At 62.8% G+C, this 23,679-nt stretch overlaps 9 protein-coding genes across 10 annotated transcripts; 4 read left to right on the top strand and 5 right to left on the bottom strand.

The window, feature by feature from the left end:
• Positions 1-797: 797 nt before the first annotated feature.
• LOC62_02G002186 (uncharacterized protein) lies at positions 798-1,935 on the bottom strand (the record flags this gene model as incomplete). The annotated part of the gene is made up of 2 exons (XM_062768695.1): positions 798-976; positions 1,036-1,935. The coding sequence occupies 2 exons, from the start codon at positions 1,933-1,935 to the stop codon at positions 878-880; spliced, it is 999 nt and encodes a 332-aa protein (XP_062624679.1). The 3' UTR covers positions 798-877.
• A 160-nt stretch (positions 1,936-2,095) lies between these two features.
• Positions 2,096-3,251, top strand: Zfand1 (AN1-type zinc finger protein 1; the record flags this gene model as incomplete). Its single annotated transcript, XM_062768694.1, has 4 exons — positions 2,096-2,391; positions 2,429-2,960; positions 2,993-3,076; positions 3,114-3,251. The coding sequence occupies 4 exons, from the start codon at positions 2,096-2,098 to the stop codon at positions 3,249-3,251; spliced, it is 1,050 nt and encodes a 349-aa protein (XP_062624678.1).
• Positions 3,252-4,194: 943 nt separating this feature from the next.
• Positions 4,195-5,606, top strand: rpl402 (60S ribosomal protein L4-A). Its single transcript, XM_062768693.1, has 3 exons — positions 4,195-4,209; positions 4,261-4,381; positions 4,569-5,606. Exons 2-3 carry the CDS (start codon positions 4,264-4,266, stop codon positions 5,543-5,545), a joined length of 1,095 nt encoding a protein of 364 aa, XP_062624677.1. The 5' UTR covers positions 4,195-4,209; positions 4,261-4,263; the 3' UTR covers positions 5,546-5,606.
• Positions 5,607-5,855: 249 nt separating this feature from the next.
• Positions 5,856-9,135, top strand: NEP1 (Ribosomal RNA small subunit methyltransferase NEP1). The gene is made up of 5 exons (XM_062768692.1): positions 5,856-6,300; positions 6,414-6,714; positions 6,824-6,934; positions 7,012-8,600; positions 8,653-9,135. Exons 1-4 carry the CDS (start codon positions 5,908-5,910, stop codon positions 7,233-7,235), a joined length of 1,029 nt encoding a protein of 342 aa, XP_062624676.1. The 5' UTR covers positions 5,856-5,907; the 3' UTR covers positions 7,236-8,600; positions 8,653-9,135.
• Positions 7,424-9,137, bottom strand: yos9 (Protein OS-9; the record flags this gene model as incomplete). Its single annotated transcript, XM_062768691.1, has 2 exons — positions 7,424-8,600; positions 8,653-9,137. The coding sequence occupies 2 exons, from the start codon at positions 9,135-9,137 to the stop codon at positions 7,424-7,426; spliced, it is 1,662 nt and encodes a 553-aa protein (XP_062624675.1).
• Positions 9,138-9,327: 190 nt separating this feature from the next.
• On the top strand, positions 9,328-10,752 carry NUDT15_0 (Nudix hydrolase 15, mitochondrial). Its single transcript, XM_062768690.1, has 7 exons — positions 9,328-9,570; positions 9,612-9,695; positions 9,738-9,782; positions 9,818-9,908; positions 10,015-10,100; positions 10,138-10,482; positions 10,534-10,752. Exons 1-7 carry the CDS (start codon positions 9,506-9,508, stop codon positions 10,745-10,747), a joined length of 930 nt encoding a protein of 309 aa, XP_062624674.1. The 5' UTR covers positions 9,328-9,505; the 3' UTR covers positions 10,748-10,752.
• Positions 10,753-10,804: 52 nt separating this feature from the next.
• Positions 10,805-12,466, bottom strand: SPAPB2B4.06 (UPF0644 protein). Its single transcript, XM_062768689.1, has 6 exons — positions 12,156-12,466; positions 11,793-11,999; positions 11,592-11,717; positions 11,448-11,542; positions 11,138-11,319; positions 10,805-11,011 (listed from the first exon to the last, which is right to left on the bottom strand). Exons 1-6 carry the CDS (start codon positions 12,367-12,369, stop codon positions 10,900-10,902), a joined length of 936 nt encoding a protein of 311 aa, XP_062624673.1. The 5' UTR covers positions 12,370-12,466; the 3' UTR covers positions 10,805-10,899.
• A 527-nt stretch (positions 12,467-12,993) lies between these two features.
• LOC62_02G002179 (uncharacterized protein) lies at positions 12,994-18,107 on the bottom strand (the record flags this gene model as incomplete). Of its 2 annotated transcripts, XM_062768687.1 has the most annotated exons (4): positions 12,994-16,432; positions 16,490-17,442; positions 17,538-17,586; positions 17,947-18,107. In XM_062768687.1, the coding sequence occupies one exon, from the start codon at positions 16,389-16,391 to the stop codon at positions 13,200-13,202; it is 3,192 nt and encodes a 1,063-aa protein (XP_062624672.1). The 2 variants fall into 2 exon arrangements, with proteins under 2 accessions (XP_062624672.1, XP_062624671.1); XM_062768688.1 differs by lacking the exons at positions 17,538-17,586; positions 17,947-18,107 and having other exon boundaries at positions 13,200-16,423; positions 16,645-16,702.
• A 2,439-nt stretch (positions 18,108-20,546) lies between these two features.
• Gle1 (Nucleoporin GLE1) lies at positions 20,547-22,882 on the bottom strand. The gene is made up of 6 exons (XM_062768686.1): positions 22,593-22,882; positions 22,401-22,553; positions 21,964-22,351; positions 21,454-21,915; positions 21,120-21,416; positions 20,547-21,082 (listed from the first exon to the last, which is right to left on the bottom strand). The coding sequence occupies exons 1-6, from the start codon at positions 22,706-22,708 to the stop codon at positions 20,594-20,596; spliced, it is 1,905 nt and encodes a 634-aa protein (XP_062624670.1). The 5' UTR covers positions 22,709-22,882; the 3' UTR covers positions 20,547-20,593.
• Positions 22,883-23,679: the final 797 nt, after the last annotated feature.

The following is a 23,679-nucleotide window of genomic DNA, read 5'->3' as shown; positions in this document are numbered from 1 at the left end:
GATCATTTAGTAGTTACCTAGTTCCATCCTGGCTTTTGTGGTGGCACTTCCCGTCAGCTCGACTTCCTCGGTGCAAGCCTGTTTACTGCCCTATGCATTGTTCAACCTGCTTCTACATGATGCCATCGGCTTCTGGTCGCTGTATCTTCCAAACTTCTTGTGCTTTGAGCTGCTGGGGATGCGGTGCCGCGGTGTGGACGCCATAAGCTGGTGGGATCCCGCCCCAACCTCTCGACGCCGTCGTATCACTCGCTCAGCGGGTGCAGAGGTTCTTGGAGCACCTCCCGTCCTGTGAGTTCTCGAGGTCTACTCCGTTTCGTCGCATAATCGTTGTCTGAATGAGGCTGGGAGGTACCACTCGGGATTGGGATACCTGACATCCGTGGAAGCTTTGTCTCATCGTTGGGTCGACCACTGTTCCCGCTCCTTCGAAGCCACTTCGGTCGTGCGTCGCAGCTTTTTTGACGTAGGTGGAAAGCCGGGCAGAGGATGAAGAAGTCTGATCAGTGACCCCCACCATACAGCTGCCCAAGTGCCAGTAGGACGGGTGGTGTCACCTACTCAAGCTGCAGCGAGTTGAGCCTCGTGCGTTGACACCGGACAGAGGCTAGCAGATCCATCATCATCTCGCACGCGCGACCGACTTCCCACTCGCACATGGCCAGGTGCTGGGCTGCGATGATGCCAAGTCATCCACATGGCACATAAGCGGCCGAGGAGCGGCGCACCACCACATGCCACTACACCAACATGTTCCTTCTGCCACTCTAATGTCTTGCCGATGCCACCGCCCCTGTATCGAAGGTACATGTGTACATCATCGGCTCCCACGTACGCCAGCCGCAAACATGACCCATAACAATACATATGCACAACGTTACACGAGCCCCGCGCGCACCATCACGATCCCGAAGTCCTCAAAAGTCAGCCCACGCCCCTCGTGCTGGCTCGAGAAGAGCTGCACCATGTCGGTGATCTGGCGTCGGCGTCAGCGCATGTCAAGCATCTGTCCACCGCAGGCCCTGTGCAACGTACCTCGTCATCTGACCACATCTCGCCCAGCTCCCGGGCCCAGCGCTTGACCTCGTCGCGGCCGAGGATACCCGACCCAGGACCACTTGCAGTCGGCTTGAGCATGCCCCAGATATCGCGGGCCATTTCGCGCTGGTGCGGGTTGAGCTTGATGCGGGTGACTTCCAGCGCGGCCGTCCTGCGCGTCCGCCGTGCGGGCTTGGGGCGGCCGTACTCGCCGTCGTCATCGTCGTCGTCGTCCTCGCTCGGCGCGTCGCTCAGCTCGGAGAGCTCAAAGTTATCCGAGCTCCCGTCGTCGCTTGATGGCTCGACGTCCATCGCCTCTCCGTCGTCCTCCTCGGGCTCCATGAGCGCCGCGCACACTGCGCGGAAATCCTTCAGCCCCACAGCCGGGTCGACCTCCTCGCCCGGCTTGGCGTCCCATCCCGACGCTGAGGCGCGGAACACGGCCAGCACGTCGTCGTCGGCTGGCAGGGATAGGGAGGAGAGGAGCGCGGGGATGAAGCGCAGTGGGACGGTCTCGGTCGCCGCTGGTGTTGCGGGGACCGTGGACGGTCCTGAGTCTGGAACGAAGCCGCCGCTGTCGTCGTCCGCGATAAATCCACCACCGTCGTCGGGCAAGAAGCCGCCGCCATCGTCGACGAAGCCGCCGCCATTGTCAGGAAGGAAACCACCACCACCACCGTCGTCGATAAAGCCCCCACCGTCGTCGACGAACCCGCCGCCATCGAGGTTGGATGTTGACGCCGCCGCCGAGGCCGCCCGCCCAGTGTCGACTTTTCGCCGCTTGGCCGGCCGCCGTCCGCCGGCTAACCGCAGCCCGCGGCTGAATGCGCGGTCGACCTGTCGCCGCTGCCGGTCTGAGAGCGCGAGGAATTCTGGGTCGGCGTCGGGTGTCGCCATTGTTGTTGTTGAGACAGTGGGCGGTGGAGAGATTCGAAGCTGACTGGACTGGTGGTCGGCCTCCACTTTGAACCTCCCCTACATCTGCCCCCGCCCAGCCAGCGGCCATACGTCACGGCGTGATCGCTGACATTGTTGTCGTCCGACCATTCCCCACACCATGTCCCTCCTCGACGTCGGCGCCCAGTGCTACGCATGCACGCTGATCGATTTCCTCCCCTTCCCGTGCCCGACCTGCTCGCACACCTTCTGCGCGAACCATATCCACGGGCACGGGTGTGAGTCTCCCGATCCACCGGCAGGGCCGAGCGTCAAGCGCCGGCGCGGGGTGTGCGCGCGCCAAGCATGCGAGAACGAGACCATCGAGTCGATTGGCGGCCTGGAGAAGGGAATAGACGGCGAGGGTATCGCTCGTGAGGTACGATGCCCCGGTTGCGCGGAGGCCTTCTGTATCAGGTGAGCTGAGGTTCGACAAGATGCCAGCTGACGACAGCCATCGGGCACAGGACGCGCACGCATGTACTGCACCGCGGTTCTACGATGCCCGACATAATGCTACGATAGCACGGAGGGAGAAAGCCAAAGAGCTCCTCGCGAAACACTTCCCCCAGCAGGCGGCGAAGGAGCGGTTGAATATGCCAAAGCAGGTTGACAGAACGCGGAGCTCCAAGCCAGAGGCGTCTGCCCCAGAACCAAATACAAGAGCAACGGCTACAGAAACACCAGCACAAGCTGCACCACCAGCAGAAGCACCCGCTGCGCCGGCTCCGCCTCGCCCCGCAGGCCCGGAGGACAAGCTGTTCAAAGCCCACCTCATGACGATCCGCTCGCTCGCCAAGCCCCTCGAACCGCGCTTCGCCTCCACCAGCAGAGACGAGAGCGTGACAGTCGAGTGGGTTGTGGACGAGTCTGGTAGCAGGGTACGGCAATGGGTGGCCGCGCCGGCGGGTAAATACAACCCCAAGGCTGCCGGCCTCGCGCTCGCCGGACCGCCAGCCAAGCCGGCCCGCGTCTGGGTCCCTCTGGTGCGTTGAACCCTTGGCATCGCTGACGGCAGTCTACCCCCATCGGCAAGCTGTTCGATAGCCTCGTGGCACAGGGCAAGGTCGCCCGGCCGAAGGAAGGCGCCGACGCAAAGCAGGTGAGCTGCTCTTCCGAGGTGTTCAGCTGACGTCCAGGCTCTGTCGCTTCTGAGATTGTCCACACAGCCAGGAGCTTCCAGAGAGCCTGTCGTGCTCGACCTGTCACAGACGGTACAGACCCAGATATCGTCCGGCGACGTCCTCGTCCTCGTTCGGGGTTGGACCGCGGCGTAGTCGAGCGAGGCGGCTTCTTCGAAGCGGTTCCTCCCTTGTCGACACCTTCCTTCGTCCCTCTGGCCAGCCCACCCCCCTGCCCACAGATTAGTAGCTTAGTAGCATGCCACAGAGCACCACCACGGAGTAGCACCATGCCATCCGCACCCATCGCGACCTCCACCATGCCGCTCGTGTTGCTGCCCGTATCCAGTGACCAGAGTTGAGGGTATACATGCTGTGGGTATCGGCGCCGCCGCGGCGCGCTACTTGATCTTTGCTTCGGTGAAGAGAACGTGTCGCTTGACTGCGCCGTTGTCAGTACCGTCCCACCGCAGCAGCAGCAGCACTCACCAACGGGGTCGTACTTCATCATGGCGAGCTTCTCGCCAAGTCGTGTCCGGCTCGTGGTGTAGAAGAAGCCGGTGAGCGCGGTGGAGACGAGGCGCACGAGGATGCGCCTGGGGAGGGGTTAGCTATGCAACATCGACCGCCCAACCCACCTCTGCTTGGACTTTGGCGCCATTGCTGCTGCTGTTGATGAGGTCGAAGTCGTCGAAGAGAGCCCCGCTAATCTCGACTTCACGGACGTCGTCGAGATCATCCGACTTTTCGATATTTGCTACCGCTTCAGGTTGCACGTGGAATCCACGCGTATTTACTCCCGTTCAAAGGACCCCACGTGGAATTCACGCGGCATCCGAGGTAAAAATAGTTCCGAGAGACAAAATACCGCCAAAAACGCCGACGTCGTGGCGTAAAGTGCAAAATTCGTCCTGGGTGGTGATTTTGGCTGGCCGTCTGTGCTGGCTGGGTGCAATGTGGCCTGGCAGCTCAGTCACTGGCTGGCTGGGTGCAGTCCTGCCTGGCCGTCGCTGCTCGCTCGCACTGCTCCCCCCTCCCTGCACCCCCGCTGGCACCGTTTTCGACACAGAGTTCACCACCTCGACCCCTTTCTTCAGCCCTCAAAAACATAATCGTGAGCATCAACGACAGCGACAACGACGTGCCCGTACTGACTAGCCCAAAGAAAATGGCCGCCCGCCCGACCGTTACCGTCTTCTCCGCCGCCGGCGAGTCCTCGGGCTCCGTCGTTCTCCCCGCCGTCTTCACGGCCCCCATCCGTATCGACGTTGTCCAGCAGGTCCACAGTGAGTACAGCGGACATGGCGAGCAGCAAAACGGCAGGCAGCGTGGAGCAGAGCAGAACGGCAGAGGAAGGAGGAGGATCTGGAGACGCACGGAGAAGCCTCTGCGCCGAATCACAAAACTGCCAACTTTTGCTGCTCGCCAGACCAAAACCTCCAACGACGAGCAAAACCTAACACACCACTCCAGAGTCGATCGCCAAGAACCGTCGTCAGGCTTACGCCGTCGCCGAGAACGCCGGCCACCAGACGTCCGCTGAGTCGTGGGGTACCGGTCGTGCCGTTGCCCGTATCCCCCGTGTTGGCGGTGGTGGTACCCAGCGCTCCGGCCAGGCCGCCTTCGGCAACATGTGCCGTGGCGGTCGCATGTTCGCCCCCACCAAGACGTGGCGCAAGTGGCACGTCAAGGTGAACCAGAACCAGCGCCGTTACGCCGTCGCCTCGGCTCTTGCCGCCTCGGCCGTCCCCTCGCTCGTTCTCGCTCGCGGCCACCGCATCGAGCAGATCCAGGAGGTCCCCCTTGTTGTCTCGTCGTCGATCGAGTCGACCAACAAGACCAAGGCCGCCGTTGAGCTCCTCAAGACCCTCGCCGCCTACCCCGACGTCGTCAAGGTCTCGAACTCGCGCAAGATCCGCGCTGGCAAGGGCAAGCTCCGCAACCGCCGCCACCGCCAGCGCCGCGGTCCCCTTGTCGTCTACGGCAAGGACGAGGGCCTCGTCCGCGCTGTCCGCAACATCCCCGGTGTTGAGACCTCGCCCGTTGACGCCCTCAACCTCCTCCAGCTCGCCCCCGGTGGCCACGTCGGCCGCTTCATCATCTGGACCGAGGACGCCATCAAGCAGCTCGACTCGATCTACGAGAACAAGTCTGGCTTCACCCTCCCCCAGGCCAAGATCACCAACACCGACGTCACCCGTCTCATCAACTCGGACGAGATCCAGTCGGTTGTCCGTGCCGCTGGCCAGCCCACCCAGAAGCGCCCCTTCACCCAGAAGAAGAACCCCCTCCGCAACAAGGCCGTTCTCTTCCGCCTCAACCCCTACGCCAAGACCCTCCGCCGCCAGGAGCTCCTCCGCCAGGAGCGCAAGGCCGCCGGCAAGACCAAGAAGACTGCTTCGACTGGCCGCGCCGGCAAGGAGTTCCTCGAGACCCTCCTCGCTGCCTAAGCGTTGGGTTCTCCCTCTTTGTGTTGTGTATAGGTGTTTGGGATGAATCTCTAGCTCCTAATTGTATACCAAACGGCTGGGCACCTGCGCATGATACTAACGCACGCGTTGCACTGTCGTTACCGTCTCTGGGCGTGTCTCACTTGTGCTCCTATTGTCCATGTCTCACCCAGCGCGCCAAGATTTAGACAGGGTCACTATATGTAGCTCGACTGAAATTTCTTGTGGTCCAAAGTTTGCCTCCGTCATGAACCTGATGCCACTCGAATTGTTGGTCGGCCACTCGCTCGCTCGACCAACTTTAGTCAGTCCATAACCACCACCACTACCACATTGCACCCACGCCCACCCCCGCCCGCGCAATGTCGACAAAGCGCTCGTCCAGCCCGCCCAAGCGGCGCGCGTCCAACCCCCTCTCGCCGACCGACGTGCCGCCAAAGACGTCCAAGATGTCTGCCGAGGCGCCCGTGTTCCAGCCCCGCTCAGCAGCGGCCGATGTCAAGATCGAGGAGGAGGACCCCGCCGTCGCAGCGAGCAGCTCTGGCCCGTCGGGCGAGGGAAGCCGCGCACACGAGCTCGCACCCGAGGTGCGCTCGCAGCTCGCCGCTGCCGTGTCCGCATCCCGCATCACGCGCCCGCTGCCCAACTCGCGCCGCGCGGCCCCAGCCGCCAACTTTGTCCCGACCGCCGCTACCGTGCCCAAGACGGGCGAGGAGAAGGAGAACCGCCGCCGTTTGATCGTTGTGCTCTCGCAGGTGAGTTGGGAGAAGGCCGCGCTGGCGCTGGCGGCGCCGCTAGCCCTTCCGTCGGGCCTATCGTTGCCCCTGGCCAGACTCGACCGATCGCACGACTGACACCACGCCCCCAGGCATGTCTCGAGGCATACCGTGTCTCGGCTGGCAGCGGAGGAAAGAATGCGTCGGGCAAGGAGGCAAAGTACGCCCTGCTCAACTGTGACGACCACCAGGGTATCCTCGCGAGGACCGGCCGCGACATTGCCGACGCCCGACCCGACATTACGCACCAGTGTCTCCTGACGCTGCTCGACTCGCCGCTCAACAAGGCGGGCTTGCTCCAGGTGTATATCCACACGGCCAAGGGCGTGCTCATCGAGGTCAACCCCTCGGTCAGGATACCGCGAACGTTCAAGCGCTTCTCCGGTCTGATGGGTGAGTCTGGGCCGGGTCGGGTGGTACTCGCCTGTCTGTGCGATGCGATGGACACGCGCGGTGTCGCCCGCGACTTGCCGGTACGAGGGTAATGGCTCACACATCCCAGTGCAGCTCCTCCACAAGCTGTCGATCCGCGGCGTCAACGGCTCGGAGAAGCTTCTCCGCGTCATCAAGAACCCCATCACGGACCACTTCCCCACCAACACGATCAAGCTCAGTGAGTCGCCAAGAGCGAGGTGCCCCGCGCCACCGTGCAGCGCAGCGCAGGCGTACGTGACGTGCTCACACTCGCAGCCCTCTCCGGTGACGCGCCCACCATCCGCCTGTCCCAGTTCCTCCCCACCCTCCCCGAGACGCACTCGGTCGCAGTGTTTGTCGGCGCCATGGCCCGCGGCCCAGACAACTTTGCCGACGCCTACGTCGACCAGAAGATCTCGATCAGCGACTACTCGCTCTCGGCCTCTGTCGCGTGCGGCAAGTTCTGCTGCGCCATGGAGGAGTTGTGGGACATTGTGTAACCCGCCTGTCGTCCCAAAATACTAGAACCCGTCCCGCGTATCTCATCTGTCATGTTTCCATTCTCCTCCACACCACCACATCTCCCCGCTGGCCTCATCGCTAGCCCAATCACCAGCCTCATACTCTTGCGTCAACCGCCTGCTCGGAAAAAGTGTCCCCTGTGCATGCATTCTAGCTGTCATTGTGTCTATAGTTCGTCGCGGGGTGGGGCGTCGGCGACAGCGGCGGGGAGTGCGGGGGCGGCCAGCGTCTCGTCGTGTGATGGAGGCGGCTTCTGCGCCTTGGGCTTCTTGTTCTCCTGCTTCTGCTTCGGCTTCTCGCCTGTCGCCGCTGCTGCCTCCTTCTCGGCCTGGACCGGCGCCTCGTCTTCGCCCTCGGCGAGCTCGGCCTGGATGAGCTGCTGGAGCAGCTTGAGTGCGGCTCGCCGGTCGGCCTTGTCTCCGCCAAGAGCTGTGAGGTCGAGGTCGATAAGCTCAGGCTCCTGGAGCGGCTTGGATCCCGCGCCGATGAGGAGTGGGGGCTTGTCCTCGTCGTTGTTGTCGTCCGTTGCCGTGACAACCACGTCCTCCACCTCGTCCTTCACCACTCCGTCGTCGTCCTCGTCGCCAAGGCCAAACGACGCGCCGAGCACCTTCTCCAGCTGGCGGATAGTCTCCTTGTCAATCTTGCCCAGAAGTAGCGTTGCGTCGGCGGCGCCCTGCGCGGCCTTCTCCTTCGCCTTGGTCTTGTCCTCGGGCTCGTCGGACTTGACCTCGTCCTCCCTAGGCCGCTCAGGGAGTCGTGGCACCTCGCCACCCCACGTCTTCTCCTCGCCCGCAACGCCGGCGTCCATCCAGTCCTCCATCTCGCTGTCCGAGATCACCAGCCGGCACCGGATCGGGGCAGGCACGATGTGGTCGCTTGACGACGGGCGGAAGCCAGGCAAGGAGCACAGGTGCGGCGAGTGGATCACCACCACGTACTGGCACGTCGTGATCTCCTTGACCATGTACAGCACGTCGGTCGACGTCATGCTGCAGTGGACCTGGACTTCGACCTCGCGCGGCTTGCCCGTCTTGTCGCACTTTGTGCCGTCCGTCCACCGCTGCTTGAGGTACCGTGATGCTGGGCCGACACCGAACGTTGACACCTGCTCCGCAGGTGCCTCAGGCGGCGCGACGGGTTCGACCTCGCCCTTTGGCGCTGCTGCGCCGCGTCGCTGGCCAGGAGGCAGCGCCGCCTTGCCCTTCTTGCTGACGGGGTGCGCCTGGCCGAGGGAGTACGCGTCGAACGCGGGATCCTCCTCGGGGTCGGAGCCTGCAATGTGAGGGTACTGGTCCTGCTGGAGGGCGCGGAACTGGCGGAGATGCGAGTTATGGCAGTAGCTGCGAGTGCTGTCAGCGGCTGTCGCTGTCGGCTGGGGAGCGTAGCACTTACGCGTAGGTGAACCACGCGTGACGGAGGTACAGGCACTTGCCGTCGAGGTGGCTGAGCGCCTGCCACGACGCAACGGGGTCAGGTTCGGGCTCGTCGTCCTCGTACCGCGCGTTGTCGTTGACCTGGCTCTCGGTGACGTTGAGGGACGGCAGGGCGCAGAGGTAGGTCGAGATCTCGTCTGTCCCAGGCGGCGTGTAGTGGAGGGGCATGAACTGGACGGTTGTCGGCGCGTCGAACGACACGTTCTCGCCATCGTCACTGTCCCCTGCATCGAGCGCACGCGACTCGGGCCGCAGCTCGAGCCAGTCGTCGTCGTGTGCGAGCCCTGTCCGGCGGCAGCGGCTCGCGTCACTCTGCGCGATGGGGAGGTCGGGCAGGAAGAAGACCTCGTACTTTGGGAACGCGGCCAGGTCCTGCAGCCCGCTGTGGCTTGCGCGGGCGGACAGCGTTGCCAGGCCCAGCAGGTAGATTGCGAGGTGGGACATGGTGGTGGTTGGGCGGTTGATGACGAGAAGTTCGGTCGGCCACGTCAAGGGGGGGTTGTTGGTGAGGTGGAGGTTGCGTCAGATTGTTTTGGGTGGCGGATTGGGTTGACCGCCCGGGGTGAGTCGTCCTGTTCCAGATGGCCAGATGTCAACAATGCATGAGGTGTGGGGGTCTTGCACGACGCACACAGTCTGTCCGTACTGCATATCTCTCGCCTCTTTCCTCGCCACAAGTGCAAGCAAGCCTCATGAACTCCTACCCCCCAGCCCTCGTCATCACCCATCGGTCACAGCCGCGTCCGCCGCGTACCCGGTCTCCGGCTACTTGACCCCCACGCAACAAGGACATTCCAACCGCCCACACCGCCATGTCGCCGCGCAACCCGACACCATTACAGTCGCTGCTGCTGCCGCTCAAGCCGGCGTCGCTGCAGTGAGTTGTGCGCGCGCAGTGCCAAGCTCACTCGCGCCCAGGTGCTTGCACCGGTTCATCGAGTACAAGCGCACGCCGCTCGCGCACCCCGTGCCGAAGAAGCGCACCGCGGCAGTCGCGATCATGTAAGCTGCCCCTGGTGGTGTTCTCAAGCTGACCTCCCTCAGCCTGTTTGTCGGACGTAAGGGCGACCTCTACGTCCTCCTCTCTACGTGCGTCGCGTAGCCCTACCGTGCTGATACCCCAGACGCTCGGGCGAGCTGCGGACATATGCCCACGACACGGCGCTCCCGGGGGGCAAGTACGAGGACGGGGACGAGGACGAGGAGGGGACGGCTGTGGGTCGTGTCTTGAGCTGTGGGGGGCAAGCTGACGACGCGTGCCAGAGGAGAGAGGCATACGAGGAGGCAAGCTGCCGGCCATAGGCCTCTCTGACTCGCGCAGATCGGCCTCCCGATCGATAAGGACAGAGTGCGCTGCCTTACCCTCCTGGACCCGTTCATCGCGGGCAACCAGCTGATCGTGACGCCGTGGGTCCCGCGCCCTCGTCGTCCCTCTAACGCGCAGCGTCGTCTTCCTAGTGACGGACAACACGATCAACCCGGTCTTGAACCCGGACGAGGTCAAGTCGCTGTTCAGCATGCCGCTCGCGGCGTTCCTGCACGACCGGCCGGCCGATATCCCCGGGTGGAACTTTGGGCTCAGCGAGCGCGTGCAGCCCGCGCCGCTCGGCAGCGTGCCCCCGCCCGAGAAGCCGCCGTACACTGACAACGACGACGGCGGCGTCGGCGGCCGCGAGGGACGGTACTACCAGTACCGCGACGTCAACTGGGGCGGCGGCATGGTGCGCATGCACCGCTTCCTCACGGGCCGCGAGGGCGGCGGCGTCAAGCCCGTGTACGGGCTCACTGCGTGCGTGTGCCTGCTTGACTTGAGAGGGGAAGTGAGTGCTGACGGCCGCAGGGCGATCCTGCTGCACGCTGCCACGGTCGGGTATGGCGAGCCGCCCAGCTTCCCCGCCACGGCACCGGGGCAGAAGACTATGGTGCAGCGCATCGCGTGGATGATGAAGAGCGGGGGCGCGTTACCCCGTGCTGCCGAGGCCGAGGGCCTGCTGGACGCGTGGCTCAACGAGGACGACGGGGGCTCGGGTGAGGAGGCAAAGGCAAAGTTGTAGCAGCAGTGATGTAAGCTCTTGTACCGTACTCGCACCCCATCCCCGGTGCACCTCGCGCCTCGTTCAAGAGTTCATATAAGAAGATACAAAACCTAGTGGGGAAGCCAATTCTACAACATCTCTCATCAGGCGCGCCAGCGCCCAAGTGCCACTCAAACCGCGCGCTCAGCAGCCGGGTTGGGCCGCGATGTTGGGGCACCGAGGGCCTCGGTGACGCCACTGCTCTGCAGGAACTGGGCCCACTTTGGCTCGACAAACAGAGCGCTGGTATGGTTAGCCGAGATCACGACGACGAGTTATCGGTTGGTGCCTCGCGGAAGTCCGCCCGGCAGCGCGGCCGGTGCGGCCCGCACGACCCCGCTGCCCCCCGCACCCCACACGTCCACTCACTTTGCATCGGCAATCCGCTCGCCGTCCAGCGTCTCCATCGTGCCACTGACGCGGATCTTGCGGCCCTGCTTGTCGTCGAGCTTGGTGCGCACAATCACAAACTGGTCGGCCATGCAAGGCGAGCGGTAGTTGAGCGTCAGGGTGGCGGTGACGCCGATATGCGTGTCAATGTTCATGAGCGCCTGCGTGTGTCAGCGGCTGCCAGCTGGCTTGAGTAGGCGGCGGTAGCGATGGATGCCGAGATGGGGGCGGCAGATTTCCGTACTGTTGACGCCCCGTGTGTTTTCCGGCGCCACTCCACTCCACTTACATTGCGTGCCAGGCTCTCGTCGAACACGGTCGCGATGAGGCCGCCGTGGATGATGCCGTCGTGTCCGCAGAGCGCGCGGCCGAGGTGGACAATCACTGCGGTGCGGGTTAGCTACGGCGTCTTTGGCACATCCTAGCTACTCACAAACAGCCTCAGACTCGTCGTTCTTGGCAAAGGCAAGAGGGGGGATGGCAAGCTTGCCTGGGCCGCGGAGCGAGCCCGCCGTGAGCGAGTTGTGCACCTTCTGGGGGTCGAAGCGCTCGTAAGGGCCTGAGGGATCCATCAGCGCGAAGCTCCAGCGGCAACGCGGCTTCCTTCCCCACTACCACGCGGTCCACTACTCACGCGCCTCGTACCAGTCCTTCTTGGTACGCATCTCAGCGACGACAAACAGGTCCTGCAGCTCGCGCTCCACGTCCTCGGTCAGCGCCTTGCCGTGCTTGCTGTCCTTGTCGGGGGGAGGGGGCGAGTAGCGGGGCGAGAGGAGGAGGACGACCTTGGGCGGCGCGACCGCTCCGGCAAAGTACGCGACGGGGACGGCGAGGAGGACAGCTGGGATGTTGTCAGCTGTGCTCCGTGTGTGCGCTGTGTGTGTTGGCTGCCGGCTCGGCGCGGCGCGGCGCGCCCCGGCACCATGCCACGCCCGCAAGCCGCCGACACCGGCACTAGCGGCCCGGCGCCTGCACTCCATCCGGCCAAACTACTCACCGAGCCTGATTCCCCAGCGACGGCCAGCGCCCGAGCTCTTAGGCTTGGCGCCGGCGAACCCCTGCGCCGGCGCAGCAGGCGTCGCGACGGCCTCGGCGAGCGCGCGCGTCGTGGACGACAAGGCGCGGCGGGGCGCGACGGGCGTGATGGAGGGCGCGGCGGCGACGCGTGCGCCGGCGCGGAGGGCGGGGAGGGCGAGACGGAGTGCTGCCATTGTGTATTCTATTCTATGTCTAATGCAAGAAGATGGATGATGCTGAGAAAGCAAAGACAACGCAAAGATGCGACTTTGTTAGCGTGGTGAGTGTGCAGGCAGGAAAGGCTCGAGGCCGAGCCGAGGCGGCCAGGCAGGCCGGTTATTTGGCCCCACACTATGGCGTGGAACGGCAGTGGAGGCAACGGCGCGGTGATGGCGGTCTGTGCGCTCGGCGCGGGCTCCGGCCGTAAAAAAATCACACTCTGGCTCGCTGGGTTGGATGCCCGCCGATGGAGGGCCGAAATGTGATGACTGTTGGTGATGACACGATGCGGGGACTCCGCGCCCCCGCGCTCCTATCGCCCGCCATATGCCGATGATGCGATTGGTACCGCTGCACACTCTGCTACCCCACGTTACCGCCGGCATTCGACGGACCTCGGAGCATCTAGGTGTCGGTGCGGTCGGTGCGTGTGCGCGCGCACAGACGGACATGGTCGTGGGCGCCGCAGTGGGCCGCTCAAGGTCGTGACGAGGGCAAGGTCGTGCATGCAGATGGACTGCACAAGGTTGTCAGAGTCGTCGTCGCGGTACGCCGTGGGCAGCCCACACAACCACACAACCACGCCGCTCGCTCAAGATACCAGATACATGGCGTGCATCACGCCAAGCTATACTACTACACATACTACAGTCCTGTCACTAATGTGTGCAAGAGTGTCCAATTGTTCAATTGTCCATTGTCCGACTGGGCGCTGCACAAACAGACAAGACAAACGTGGTGGGAACGAGCGAGAGCAGCGGCTCTCAAGCTCGCTTGAGAAGACGAAAAACTTCTAAAAGACGATCTACGTCCTCACAGTCACTGCCATGGCGCGGCTGGCCTTGGTGACGCGGCGGACCAGCGCCACTGGGGGCGGCGACGACGTCTTGTCGTCAATGGAGGCACTCCCAGTGCTCGTGTTCGAGTCCTGCGAGCCCCGCTCATAGACGAGCTCATCCTGGTCGTCCTCGGCAATCGGGTCGGGCATGTCCACCGAGGCGGCCGACGATGCCGACGTCAGGCTCGCGATCGACTGCGTGCTGTGCGTCGATCCAATCGATGCGTCAGAGTCCATCGACAGGATCGAGGGCGACCTGAACTTGTGGTGGTGCCGAGACACTGGTGCCCTCATCGGCGGGCGGGCCGACGAAGTGAGCGAGGCGCCACGAGGTGGAGGCGCAATGGCAAACGCCATCTTTGGCATGTCAGGCACCACGTCGTCGGTGATGAGCATCTCAAAGTCGGCCACGGGAGTGGGAGGTCGGTGAGGAGACCGAGGTGGGCGCGGGGGTGCGAAGGGCGAGGGCGACCTGGCGATAGACGACACCGGGGTCGTGGACCTCGACATGGACTCGCAGCTTTCGCTCGGCGCAACCATGGCGGTCACCGGCTCGCCAATGCTGCAAGCGGACACCGACTCCATGTACTCGGCGCTTGTCTCCGTCGGCGAGTCTGAAAACGCCCGGGAAACGCGAGAAATCGGACGGCCCGACTTGCCGATGGAAGGCACAGGCATGGTTAATCTCGGCACGGGCATTGCTCCGATCTCGGGAACGGGCGGTGGAATGGCCAAAGAAGCCGAGCCGGTGCGCGCCGGAGCCAGCCGCGTGGAAGACAGCTGCGGGGTGCTCGGGGCGCTGGACGAGAGCTTCTGTCCCACGGGCGGGTTGACACTGTCCTCGGGCTGCAGAGCGCTGGATGGCCGGTGGAACAGCATGGGCGACATGGGAGGCGTGGCGAACGCGGGTGGGCCGTTGCAGCTGCTGCTGACATCGCTGTAGATTGACGAGGCGTACGAGGACGGGACACGCGGCACCGCCGGCTGGTCCACGAACATCTTGCTTGGCGGCGGGGCAAGCGAGACACAGCCCTTATCCTTGCGCTTCAGTTTGTCCATCGACTTCTTCTTCTTGGGCTCCTGAACAGGAGCAATCGGCGCCGGTGGCTCGTCCTTTGGGCCAACAAACGTCGGCGGCCGCGCAATCACCGAAGGGTTCTCCCTTGGGACAACCACTGATGCAGCCACCGATGCCAGCGACGGCGTCGGTCGGAGGATGGAAGGTGGCCGCGTAACGATGACCGGTGGCGGGTGAACGGGCGGGACAATGATCGGCAGAGCGGCAGCAGCACCAGGTGGTAAGGACTGGGGCAGTGGCCTGGCTGTCGGCGGCGGCGAGTTCGGAGGGCTCATCGCGATGAAGGAAGTCCTGGGAGGCGATTTGGGTGTGAATGGCGCCGATGAGTACGGGTCGTCGCTGGGAGGTGAGGCAGTTTCAATCCTCAGAATCGGAAGTGGCAGGACGCCAGACGACGCCTTTGTCGGCGTCGGCAGCTCAGGCAGCGGCACATTCGGAGGTCCCGTGAGCGGCGGACTCGACGGCAGAGACTCAAAAACCGGGTTGTTCGGGGTCGGGAGGTCCGGCAGAAGAATCATCTCCGTGATGAAGTCGATCTCGGGCAGAGAGAACTCGAGCTCCAGGGGAGTCTGGACCTCGAACGGCGTGCTGAGTGGCGTCTCCAGCAGCGGCACAGACGGAGGTCGTGGAATGGGATCGGCCGGTGCTGGATCCTTCGACGACTTGCGTGGAGGCAGCTGGCTGTGGCGAATGGCCGCCGCAGTAGCTGTGGGAAGCGGCGGTACAGGCTCGGTCGGTGGCAACGGCGTCGATGTCCGCAGCTGAGGGGATGAACGCGGGTGCCGAAGAGATCGGCCACCGCTGATGGTGCGGGCAAAGCCCTGTACCGACGATTTGGCAGACTCTCCCTTGGTGCTAAGGGAGCGCGCTACTGAAGAAGGCACACTAGCAGTGTTCTCCTTTGGTGGCGCCTCCTTGCTACTTGCCACACGCTTAGACAAGGTTCTCGTGATGAACGACACCTTTTCCTTGACCTTCTTCGGCTTGCTCGTCATTGGGAGGGTGTTCGTCGAGGAATTCGTCGAAGTGCTTGAGGGCGCGCTCGAGACAGAGGGGGCGCTGGAGACAGTGCTCGAGGAACCGCCAGAGGAGCCGCTCGAGGACATGCTCTGGGATGGCCGAAGAGCAGGGCGAACCGGCACAGGCGCAGGGTCGGCGGTCACCGTTCCAACGACAGTCGCGGGCCTGTTCTTGGCCGAAGTAGGCATGATCACGCCTGCGCGACCGAGACGAGCACGAGAGAACTTTGGCGCGTTGGGGTCCAAGTCTGATCCTGGCGGCGCAGCTCCTCCCAGCCCAGGCCCAGCCACGCTACCGTACATGGACTGCGGAGCGGCGTCGCCCCACAGCCCACGTCCACGGGGAGCCCCTGCAGCAGGCATGGGTGGTGGCGGCATGTCGCCCCACAGTCCTTTGCCGTTCCCGCCATCGGACATTGGTCGGTTGCCATTCAATGCCTTCTGGCTGAGAGAGCGGCTCAGCCGGCGTGTGTGGCCGCGCAGAGGGCCCGAGCTAGGCCCAGCAGCGCTGTTGTTCTCGTCGGGCTTTGTCTCGTACATGCTCGTCGACCGCCCGCTCCTCTTCTGGGCAACGCTGCTTTCACTCGAGCTGTTGTCGTGCACGGTCTGAGCCCATCCAACTCGGAGACCCGTGCGTCCTTTCTTCTCACGGCTCGTGTCCGAAGTTGTTGGGGACGAAGCCACCGACTTTCTGGACCCCTGATCGCTGGTGGCGGCAGCGGCGGCTTCGCCACCCTCGTTTGAGGCAGCATTCTTCTTGGCCTTTGCTTCGTCCTCGGCGCCATCAACTTGTTGCCTGAGAGGCGAGGAGATGCGAACGGCGCTGCCCTGCTTGCGCAAGATTGGGGTCGGAGGTGCAAGAAGCGACGAGGATGTTGTGGTCAATGTTGGCGAAGACTGCGAGCTACGAAGGCAAGGCTTTATTGGGACCGCTGTGGACGACTTTGACGGACCTGCTGAAGAGGATGATTCCAACGGAGGGAGTTGTTCAGGAATCACAAGTTGTGGGAGATCCGAAGCGTGGAGAGGACCCGTCCTCGAATCCACGGCGGCGGAAGTCATGGTTGGTTGATTTGACCGGTCGACCGGCGATGCTGTTGATTCTAGAGCTATGTCAGCAATCCAATGCACGGCTCGCAATGATGGGCCTCTGCACCTACCAAAGCAACGTTGTTACAAGTGTCGTCTGTTTTGGGGCAACAGACTGACCGCGGTTGTGGCTGTGAGAGTGGGGGGAAAAGGGGGCGGTAAACAGTGGTTGTCGTAAACCGCGCTAACGGGTTGCTGGACGGGATTCCAAGATGCGACTATGCACGAGACCACCAAGAGAGCTGCGAGATGACGTTGGTAGTGTGATGGATCAAGAGGAGCATCCACGATTGTCGATGCAAAGTTGGTCGTCGAGAGGGACAAGGTGGCGGCGGCAATCGAAGGAGCAAGGGGTGGGGTTGGATGAGGAACAAATGGGTTGTTATGTGATGCGCGCCTGCGTGCGAGGATCCGAAGTGTCGAGCGAGCGAGTGTGGGCGCACGGTCAGAGTGCGAGAGCGCTGGACCTGGAACAGATATGCGACGGTGGTCAAGAGATGGCAAGGAGTGTCACGGTTTGTGCAACAGTGAAGAAGGTACAAGCCGACTCGCCCGACGACACTGCAATGTGGTGTGGTGGTGGTTGTGTTGGCGGTGTCGGCGTGGTGGTGCTGGTGGTGCTGGTGCACTGGTCGCGCTCTCTCCTTCTCCTGTCCTGGCGTGTCCTGGTTGCTGGGTCAACTGCTTGTGGTGTCTGTCGGTCGTGCGCCTGGTCGCCTGGTCGCCTGGTCACCAGTGCCCTTGCCAGACGTCGTCGTCGTCAAGGAGGCGGCCCCGCAAAACAAACTGCCCGCGTTTCCGTTGTTGGGCCCAGGGTGAGGTGGGAGACGTGTACGAGAGCGAGTGAGGGGTGAGCGGGCAGGAGAGCACGGGGGGATGCAGAGCGAGGGCAGCGAGGGCCAAGAGGTCCTCCCGAGGCAAGAGCAACAAGGCAGCTGACGAGTGTTTGGCCTCGTGCTGGTGGTTTCCCCGTTTTGACGCGTTTCACAACAAAACCACCCGATCGGGACAAGTGTTGCAACAACTGGGCAATGTTAGATGGGGCAAGTCGGCAGCAACAAGGCAACCAGTGCCCAGCAGGCACAAGGGGTAAAACATTGAACCCATTCATCAACTCACACGCGTAGTCGTCGTTGGTATCCTAGTCGGTAGTCGTCTGCCTGCCTGCCTGCGATGCGATGCGCTGCGAGGGACGACACCAAGAGCGTGCGACGTGGTGCTTTCCAAAAGGCTGGTCCCAAGTTTGGATTTGATGACCGATTAAACCAAAGTCTATTGGTGGTGCGGGGCGACGATCATTCTGTATGCGCGTGTAATGTTTAGCATACTGTCGTCACTGGAGTCGAGCATGTTGAGACGATCTCCTTCCCCAACATCATCATGCACCCCCTTACGCAGCGGCCACCTGTAACAGCGGGACGCATACGAAACGCATCGCACACCAGGAACTCTCCGCCGCGTCTGCCTGCAGCCTAGCTCCACTCTCTCTCTCCCCCTCTCTGAATTGACGGCGCGCGCCCTAACTCACCCTCGCTGTTTCGTATATTTTGAGAAGGGGGGTTAAAAATCACGCGCAGTCTCAGCGCCAGGGGGCCGAGTAGAACAAGGGCCGTCGTGATGGGTGCAAGCGCGCGTCGATGTGACCAGGACTGTCGGACGAGCTGGGGCGAATGCTAATGTAGAGAAAAGAGGAAGGAGGAGTAGGGAGGAGGGGAGGAAATCTTGCTCCCAACCAGATTACAACTATTTCTGGGGAGCGATCACCGGCGGCGTTCTGGCCTCGTAGCGACGACGACGACGACGACTGGGACATGCATTCCACGCAATCTACTGGTGGGCGTATAGAGGTCTGTCTCGGTCGGTCGGGGTCGTGTCGCCTGTCCTCGCGTCCCTCCCTCAGGTGCCCGACGCCAACATTACTTTTGCCAAGCGGTGGGATCCCTTGCTGGGGAACAGCAGCAACCGGCGGGGCATGGCATGCAAGCGGCGACTGGCAGTCTGCCTACACGCGCGCGCGCGCGCAAGACGACTTTCTTGATTCAGTGGCGTTGGTGGCGCTACCCTCTTTCCGTTCCTCGTCCCTTAGACGCGGTGGGTGTGGCGCCCGCGCTCGCTACACCGGCGACCACTTGACCTGCCTGCCGGGTATCAGTCGAGCGGGCAAAGCTAAGCTTGCTCCTACCGCGATCTGATCTCGGCGCATTTCGTGCAGGGCTTGATGCACTTTTGCCTTTGCGTCCTTGCACAAGGACCCGAGCATGCAGCAGCCCAGAAAAACCATAAATCACGGGAGGGAGAGATGTGCTCGATGCTCCACTGATCCAATGACCGCCGGTGCATTCATGTGTCAAGCGTCAGACAGTTTATAGGAGATTCAGGAAGGAGACGACGCGCCTCGTTCAACGCCGTGGCGCCGGTCGCTTCCTTGCTCTGCAGCGCCGTATCTCCCACGCCACAGGCAGGCAAACAGGCAGGAGGCGTACTGCACACGTACGCAGAGACAACTCAAAGAAGCGCACGGACCTGCCGGGGAGGACGAGAGAAGCTTGAGAAGCCTCGTCCCGCAGTGACGTCTGGTGACAGCGCCCAACAGCCCACGCCGCCGCCGTCGCCACCACCACCGCGCCGCTGTCGTTGTCGTCGAGCACCACCTCGGTCGTCCCCTCCGCAACCCCCGTCCTACCGGCGGCCAGCACGACACGGCCTCTCCTCTGCCCTCTCGATCTGCTGGGTTGGGATTCCAGTTACGGAAGGCTTGCAGCGCCGAGGGCTCAGGGCAGCCGGTGCCGTAACCCGCAAGCCAGCAACCTTCTCGTGCCCGAGCCACTGGGTTGAGTCGGGGTAGTACCCACGCTCGGTTGCCAGTTTTGGCTGTTGTTGCGCGGCGGGGTGGGCGGGGTGTGCCTGCGAGCTGGCTGGGGCGGATGGCCTTGGATGCAGCCGTCTCTCACATGGGCAGTAACGAGGGCAGCGGCGGCGGCGACAATGCATACATAGCGTGCGACGGCGAGGCCACTACGCCGCCGCGTACTCCAGAAACAGACAGACGCTCAATTCTCGCCGCGTTCCGAGCGTGCGTCAGACCTACCGGGGAGGAGCGGGACCCGTCGGCGGGCACGCACGAGCGCACGCACGCACGCACGCAGGCAGGCGGGCACGCAGACCGGCGATTCAGCGTCTACTCGCCGCTGCGCGAGGCATGTCTCGGCACACGGCGCCAAGCTAACGAACAGTCGGCGTTGATGCGGGCGGGCGGGGGAGCGGGCGGGCACTTGCCATGCTTGCTGGCAGTGGGCATGCTTGGTTGCATACTTGCCGTCAGCTCGCTCCCGCCCGTGTCCGAGACACGTACTCGGGTGTCGCTGGGCTTGATTCAGAGCTTCATTTGGACACGGCAGAGGCGGTCGGTTGTTGTGCTATCCGCTGCGTCGTGTCGAGCAGGCTGCTCAGACGACCACAACGGGACCGACATACAGTTATGTGATGTGCTTACTTGCAACGGCAGCGGCACGCATGCGCTTGCCTGCTTCACGTCACCGAGCCCGAGGAACACGCCGTTGCGCTAAGCTGGCCCAAGAGTCGGGCGAGCAACCTTATTGCGGGGTGCTGTATCCATGGAATCCAGAGGAGCTCGCCGCACGTCGCGACGCCGAGCGAGCCAGTGAGGCAGGCACGCACGCCGAGCCAACACCCCTTCCCACACCGCCTCGTCGCTCGCCGCTCGCCGCCGCTCCCGTCTCTCGTCGTCGTTACGTGGCCGGGTGTCGCTGGCTAACGAAACGTGCGTCCGGGCGGGCGTCGCGACGAGACGAGACCGCACGACTCGCCATCGCCATGACTTTCTTTGACTTTGCCACGCCGCCGCCAAGGATGCCTTATGCCTGCCACGCCGCCTTGGCCACCCGCCATCACACACCGCTGCCCGCTCTCGCAGCTAGCTGCGCAGCGTCCAGCCCTATCCTCACCCTCCGGGCAAACTAACATGGCTAACTCCCATCCCGTCGTCGTGTCCTGTCAATATGCTTAGTGTCCTGACGTGGCGCACGCACGAGCTCACTGCATGGGCGACACGACCACCCGACGCGCTCGTGGCGGTGCTATCCACCCCCTACACCTGCACCCCCACAATCCTGCAGTACTCGTACATCTCTACGATATCTACATGATATGAATGTCTACACCTCCCACATCCGCCCCTCGGGCGGCGGGAGACTGCGCTTCTGCTGCCAGCGTTCGAGCAAGAGCCGCAACCTTGCCTGTGACGCGTCGCTGTCGCCGGGGATCTTGCCCGCGTCGAGTGCAGCCGACACCGCGTCGAGCAGCTTGCCGACCTGCCCCACGCCAAAGATCCTGACCATCTCGGACCCGTCCGTGTCCAAAAGGAGCGCAATGAGATGGGCAACCGGCTTCTGGACAGACAGACTCGGGCGGAGGATGGATGCCAGCCACGTCCATGTTGCGGGCAGCCGCAGCTCGGCGGGGATGAGGGCGGAAAGCTGCTGTGGCGTTGGTTGGGCATTGACTGTAGGGACGAGCGTCCCAATCGGGGTTTGGAGTATCGCAAAGTAGAGCGTCGCGATGCCCGACATCCGCGCAATGTACTCTGCGAGGGACTCGTCCGCGGTGCGGCCCGTCGACTTCTCGTATTCCTCACGCGGCTGGTTCTGCGGGGTGAGCTGGGTTTGGGGGACAGTTACTCACCTCGGCGCGAGAAGGCAGGTAGGGGACAACCCATGGGCACTTCTTGACAAGACGCGCGTAGAGCACCTGGGCGAAGGCGCCATGGCCGCGGAGGATGAGGCCTAAGACTACTCTAGCAAGCGGGAAGCCAGCCTCTGCCTTCGCGCTGACCTCGTTCTCGGCCTGCTTGATGAGCGCCTTGGAAAGGTGCGATAACAAGTAGCCATAGGCGGGGACCAGAGTGTCTATTGTGCTAGGCGAGGAAGCCGACACGGGTGCTGGTAGCCTCTCGGAGAGCAGAGAGTGGATGTCGTTGGTCTTGATACATCAGCCCTAGTAGTCACCGCAAACTCACCACTCGCACGATCGTCTCCTTGGTGTTGATAACCTGCCCGAGGCTGCGGGTCATGAGGCGCATGCCAGGCCGGAGCTCCTTGATCAGATTCTTGTCTGCCTTGACGACTTCGATGACGTCGCGCTTCATCTTCTTCTGAACTTCGACCCAACGGCTCCACTCAGTTGATCCGCGGTTCTGTTCAGCCGCCGCTGCACGTTGCTTGTCCTCCTGCGCCTTGACGGCGGCGGTGTGGGCAGCTTGGTCGGCCTCCTGCTTGTCGCGCTCGGCCTTTGCAGCAGCCTCACCCTCGGCAGCCTCCTTGGCCTGGCGCTCCTGCTCAGCCTTGCGGTCCTGCGCGGCCTTCTCGGCAGCAGCAACACGGGCTGCTTCCTCCTCCTTCTGCTTGCGGGCAGCTTCTGCAGCAGCCACTTGCTCTTCTGCCTGGCGACGCTCGGCCTCCTTGACAGCCGCATCGACAGCCTGCGAATTAGCAACAAAGCCGAGACAACCGACAACAATGACACTTACCTCCCAGAGCTGTGCTGTCCGCTGCGCGAACCGCTTGGCCATCTCGTCCTCTTCCTGCTTCTGCCTGACGGTGAGGCCTTCCAGCATGCGCCCCAGCTCCTGCGCATCTCTGTCACGCTTGGCCTGGCGTGCTGCCTCCTGCTGTGCGCGAATCTTGCGGTTAATGTCGCGAAGCTTCTGGCGCCGATCGATGGCAACGAGGTGGCCCTCACGCCAGGCTTCCGCCTCGACAGACTTGAGCCAAAGGCTGTACTCGCTCTGCGACTCCTTCAGCTCGTCGGCAACAGTCGGCTCGTAAGGCTTCCAGCTGGGGCCCGCCTTCTTGGACGTCGAGTACGAGAGCTGAGCGCGAAGGGTGGGTGGGGCGGGCTTGCGAGGTTGCTCCTTCCTGTTGCGCCCGATCAGCTGGGGTTCTGGGAAACGAGGATGACACGCACTGTGGTGATCGCCAGGCATTCTTCGTCTTGGATGGCGAGCCCGATCCTCCACCACCCAGGATCAGGTCGTTGACCTCGTCCTCGGACTCTGCTTCGGAGCCCGATGAGGCGAGCATGTCGCGGATGTCTTGTCCGAGCCGGGTGCGCGTTTGGCTGGAGACTTAGAGCGCGTTGCTTTTTCAAGAGACCCACCGAGTAAAATCAGGAATATGGTCAGACTCGTCTGACGAGTAGCTGTCGTTGAGAGCGACGGGGTCGACGACATAGTCCTCCTCGTCCGAGTCGGACTCTGGGTAGGCGAAGCGCATGGTGGCGGGGGAATGGAGGGGATGAAACCGGATGCGTTTGGCCTAGGGAAAACGGTGTAATCTCATGAGGAGATTGGAGGGTGTGTGGTGAGAGTGACGGAGATGGAAGAGTGTGTGGATCTTGAGTGATGGCGACGGTCGCCCGTCGTCGTCGTCGATGGTCGATGTTGTTGGTGTCTGCCGTTGTCGTTGTCCGTCTCAACATTCACAGTGCGCTCACAATGGTGTTGCATCTGGTCATTTGAGAAGGGCGTCAATATCGGTCACGTGAGGTTACGTAAATAGATACATGTGTCACCCACGTGTCAAAGTCACTCAACACGTGGTTTTTAAGTCACGTGATATTGTCAAGGGTCGGGCCCTTCTCAAGGTTAGACTGGCCACGGGGGCTAAACCAAATCAACTGGTGCCAAGGCATTAGGAAGAGCATCCGGGCTATGATGTAACAGGTTTCCGAATGGATCCAGAGGCACATCGTTATGTGAGTTGATGTGGGAAAGCTAATAGGTTTGGGGGCCTCGGAATCACCGCAGCTGCGGGCTTTAGTAGAGCCTACTGGTTTAGAGTGGCGAGGGGGAGACAAGATGTAGCGAGCAGAGGCCAAGATGTGATGAGGAGGGTTATCTAGGTGTTGCTGATGAGCATGATGCTTGCGATGCGCCAGGTCAGGTGGACAAGATGCGATGTGTATTGGATGCATTGGCGTAGGAACAAGGATGATAAGATTGTGGTGCAGTGAGCACGCCATTGATTCTGGTATTGACGATGGATGTAGTGGCCGGATGCGTGCTCTTGCCGTCGTCGTCACGTCGTCGAGATTATCGATAGCAGCTGATATCAACGTCGACCCTGCCCCTGATGCCGAGCTCACTTCCACCCCACTCCGCTCCTCACCACATCTTGACCTCTGCTCGCCATCAACACATCACCGTTCACCCCAGCCACACACCCCCCCCCCCCCCCGAGCCACA

This window comes from Vanrija pseudolonga, chromosome 2 (assembly GCF_020906515.1).
Source record: "Vanrija pseudolonga chromosome 2, complete sequence".
Classification (NCBI taxonomy): Eukaryota; Fungi; Basidiomycota; class Tremellomycetes; order Trichosporonales; family Trichosporonaceae; genus Vanrija; species Vanrija pseudolonga.
Note: the sequence above shows the minus strand (reverse complement) of the source record. Positions and strands in the feature narration are given on the sequence as shown.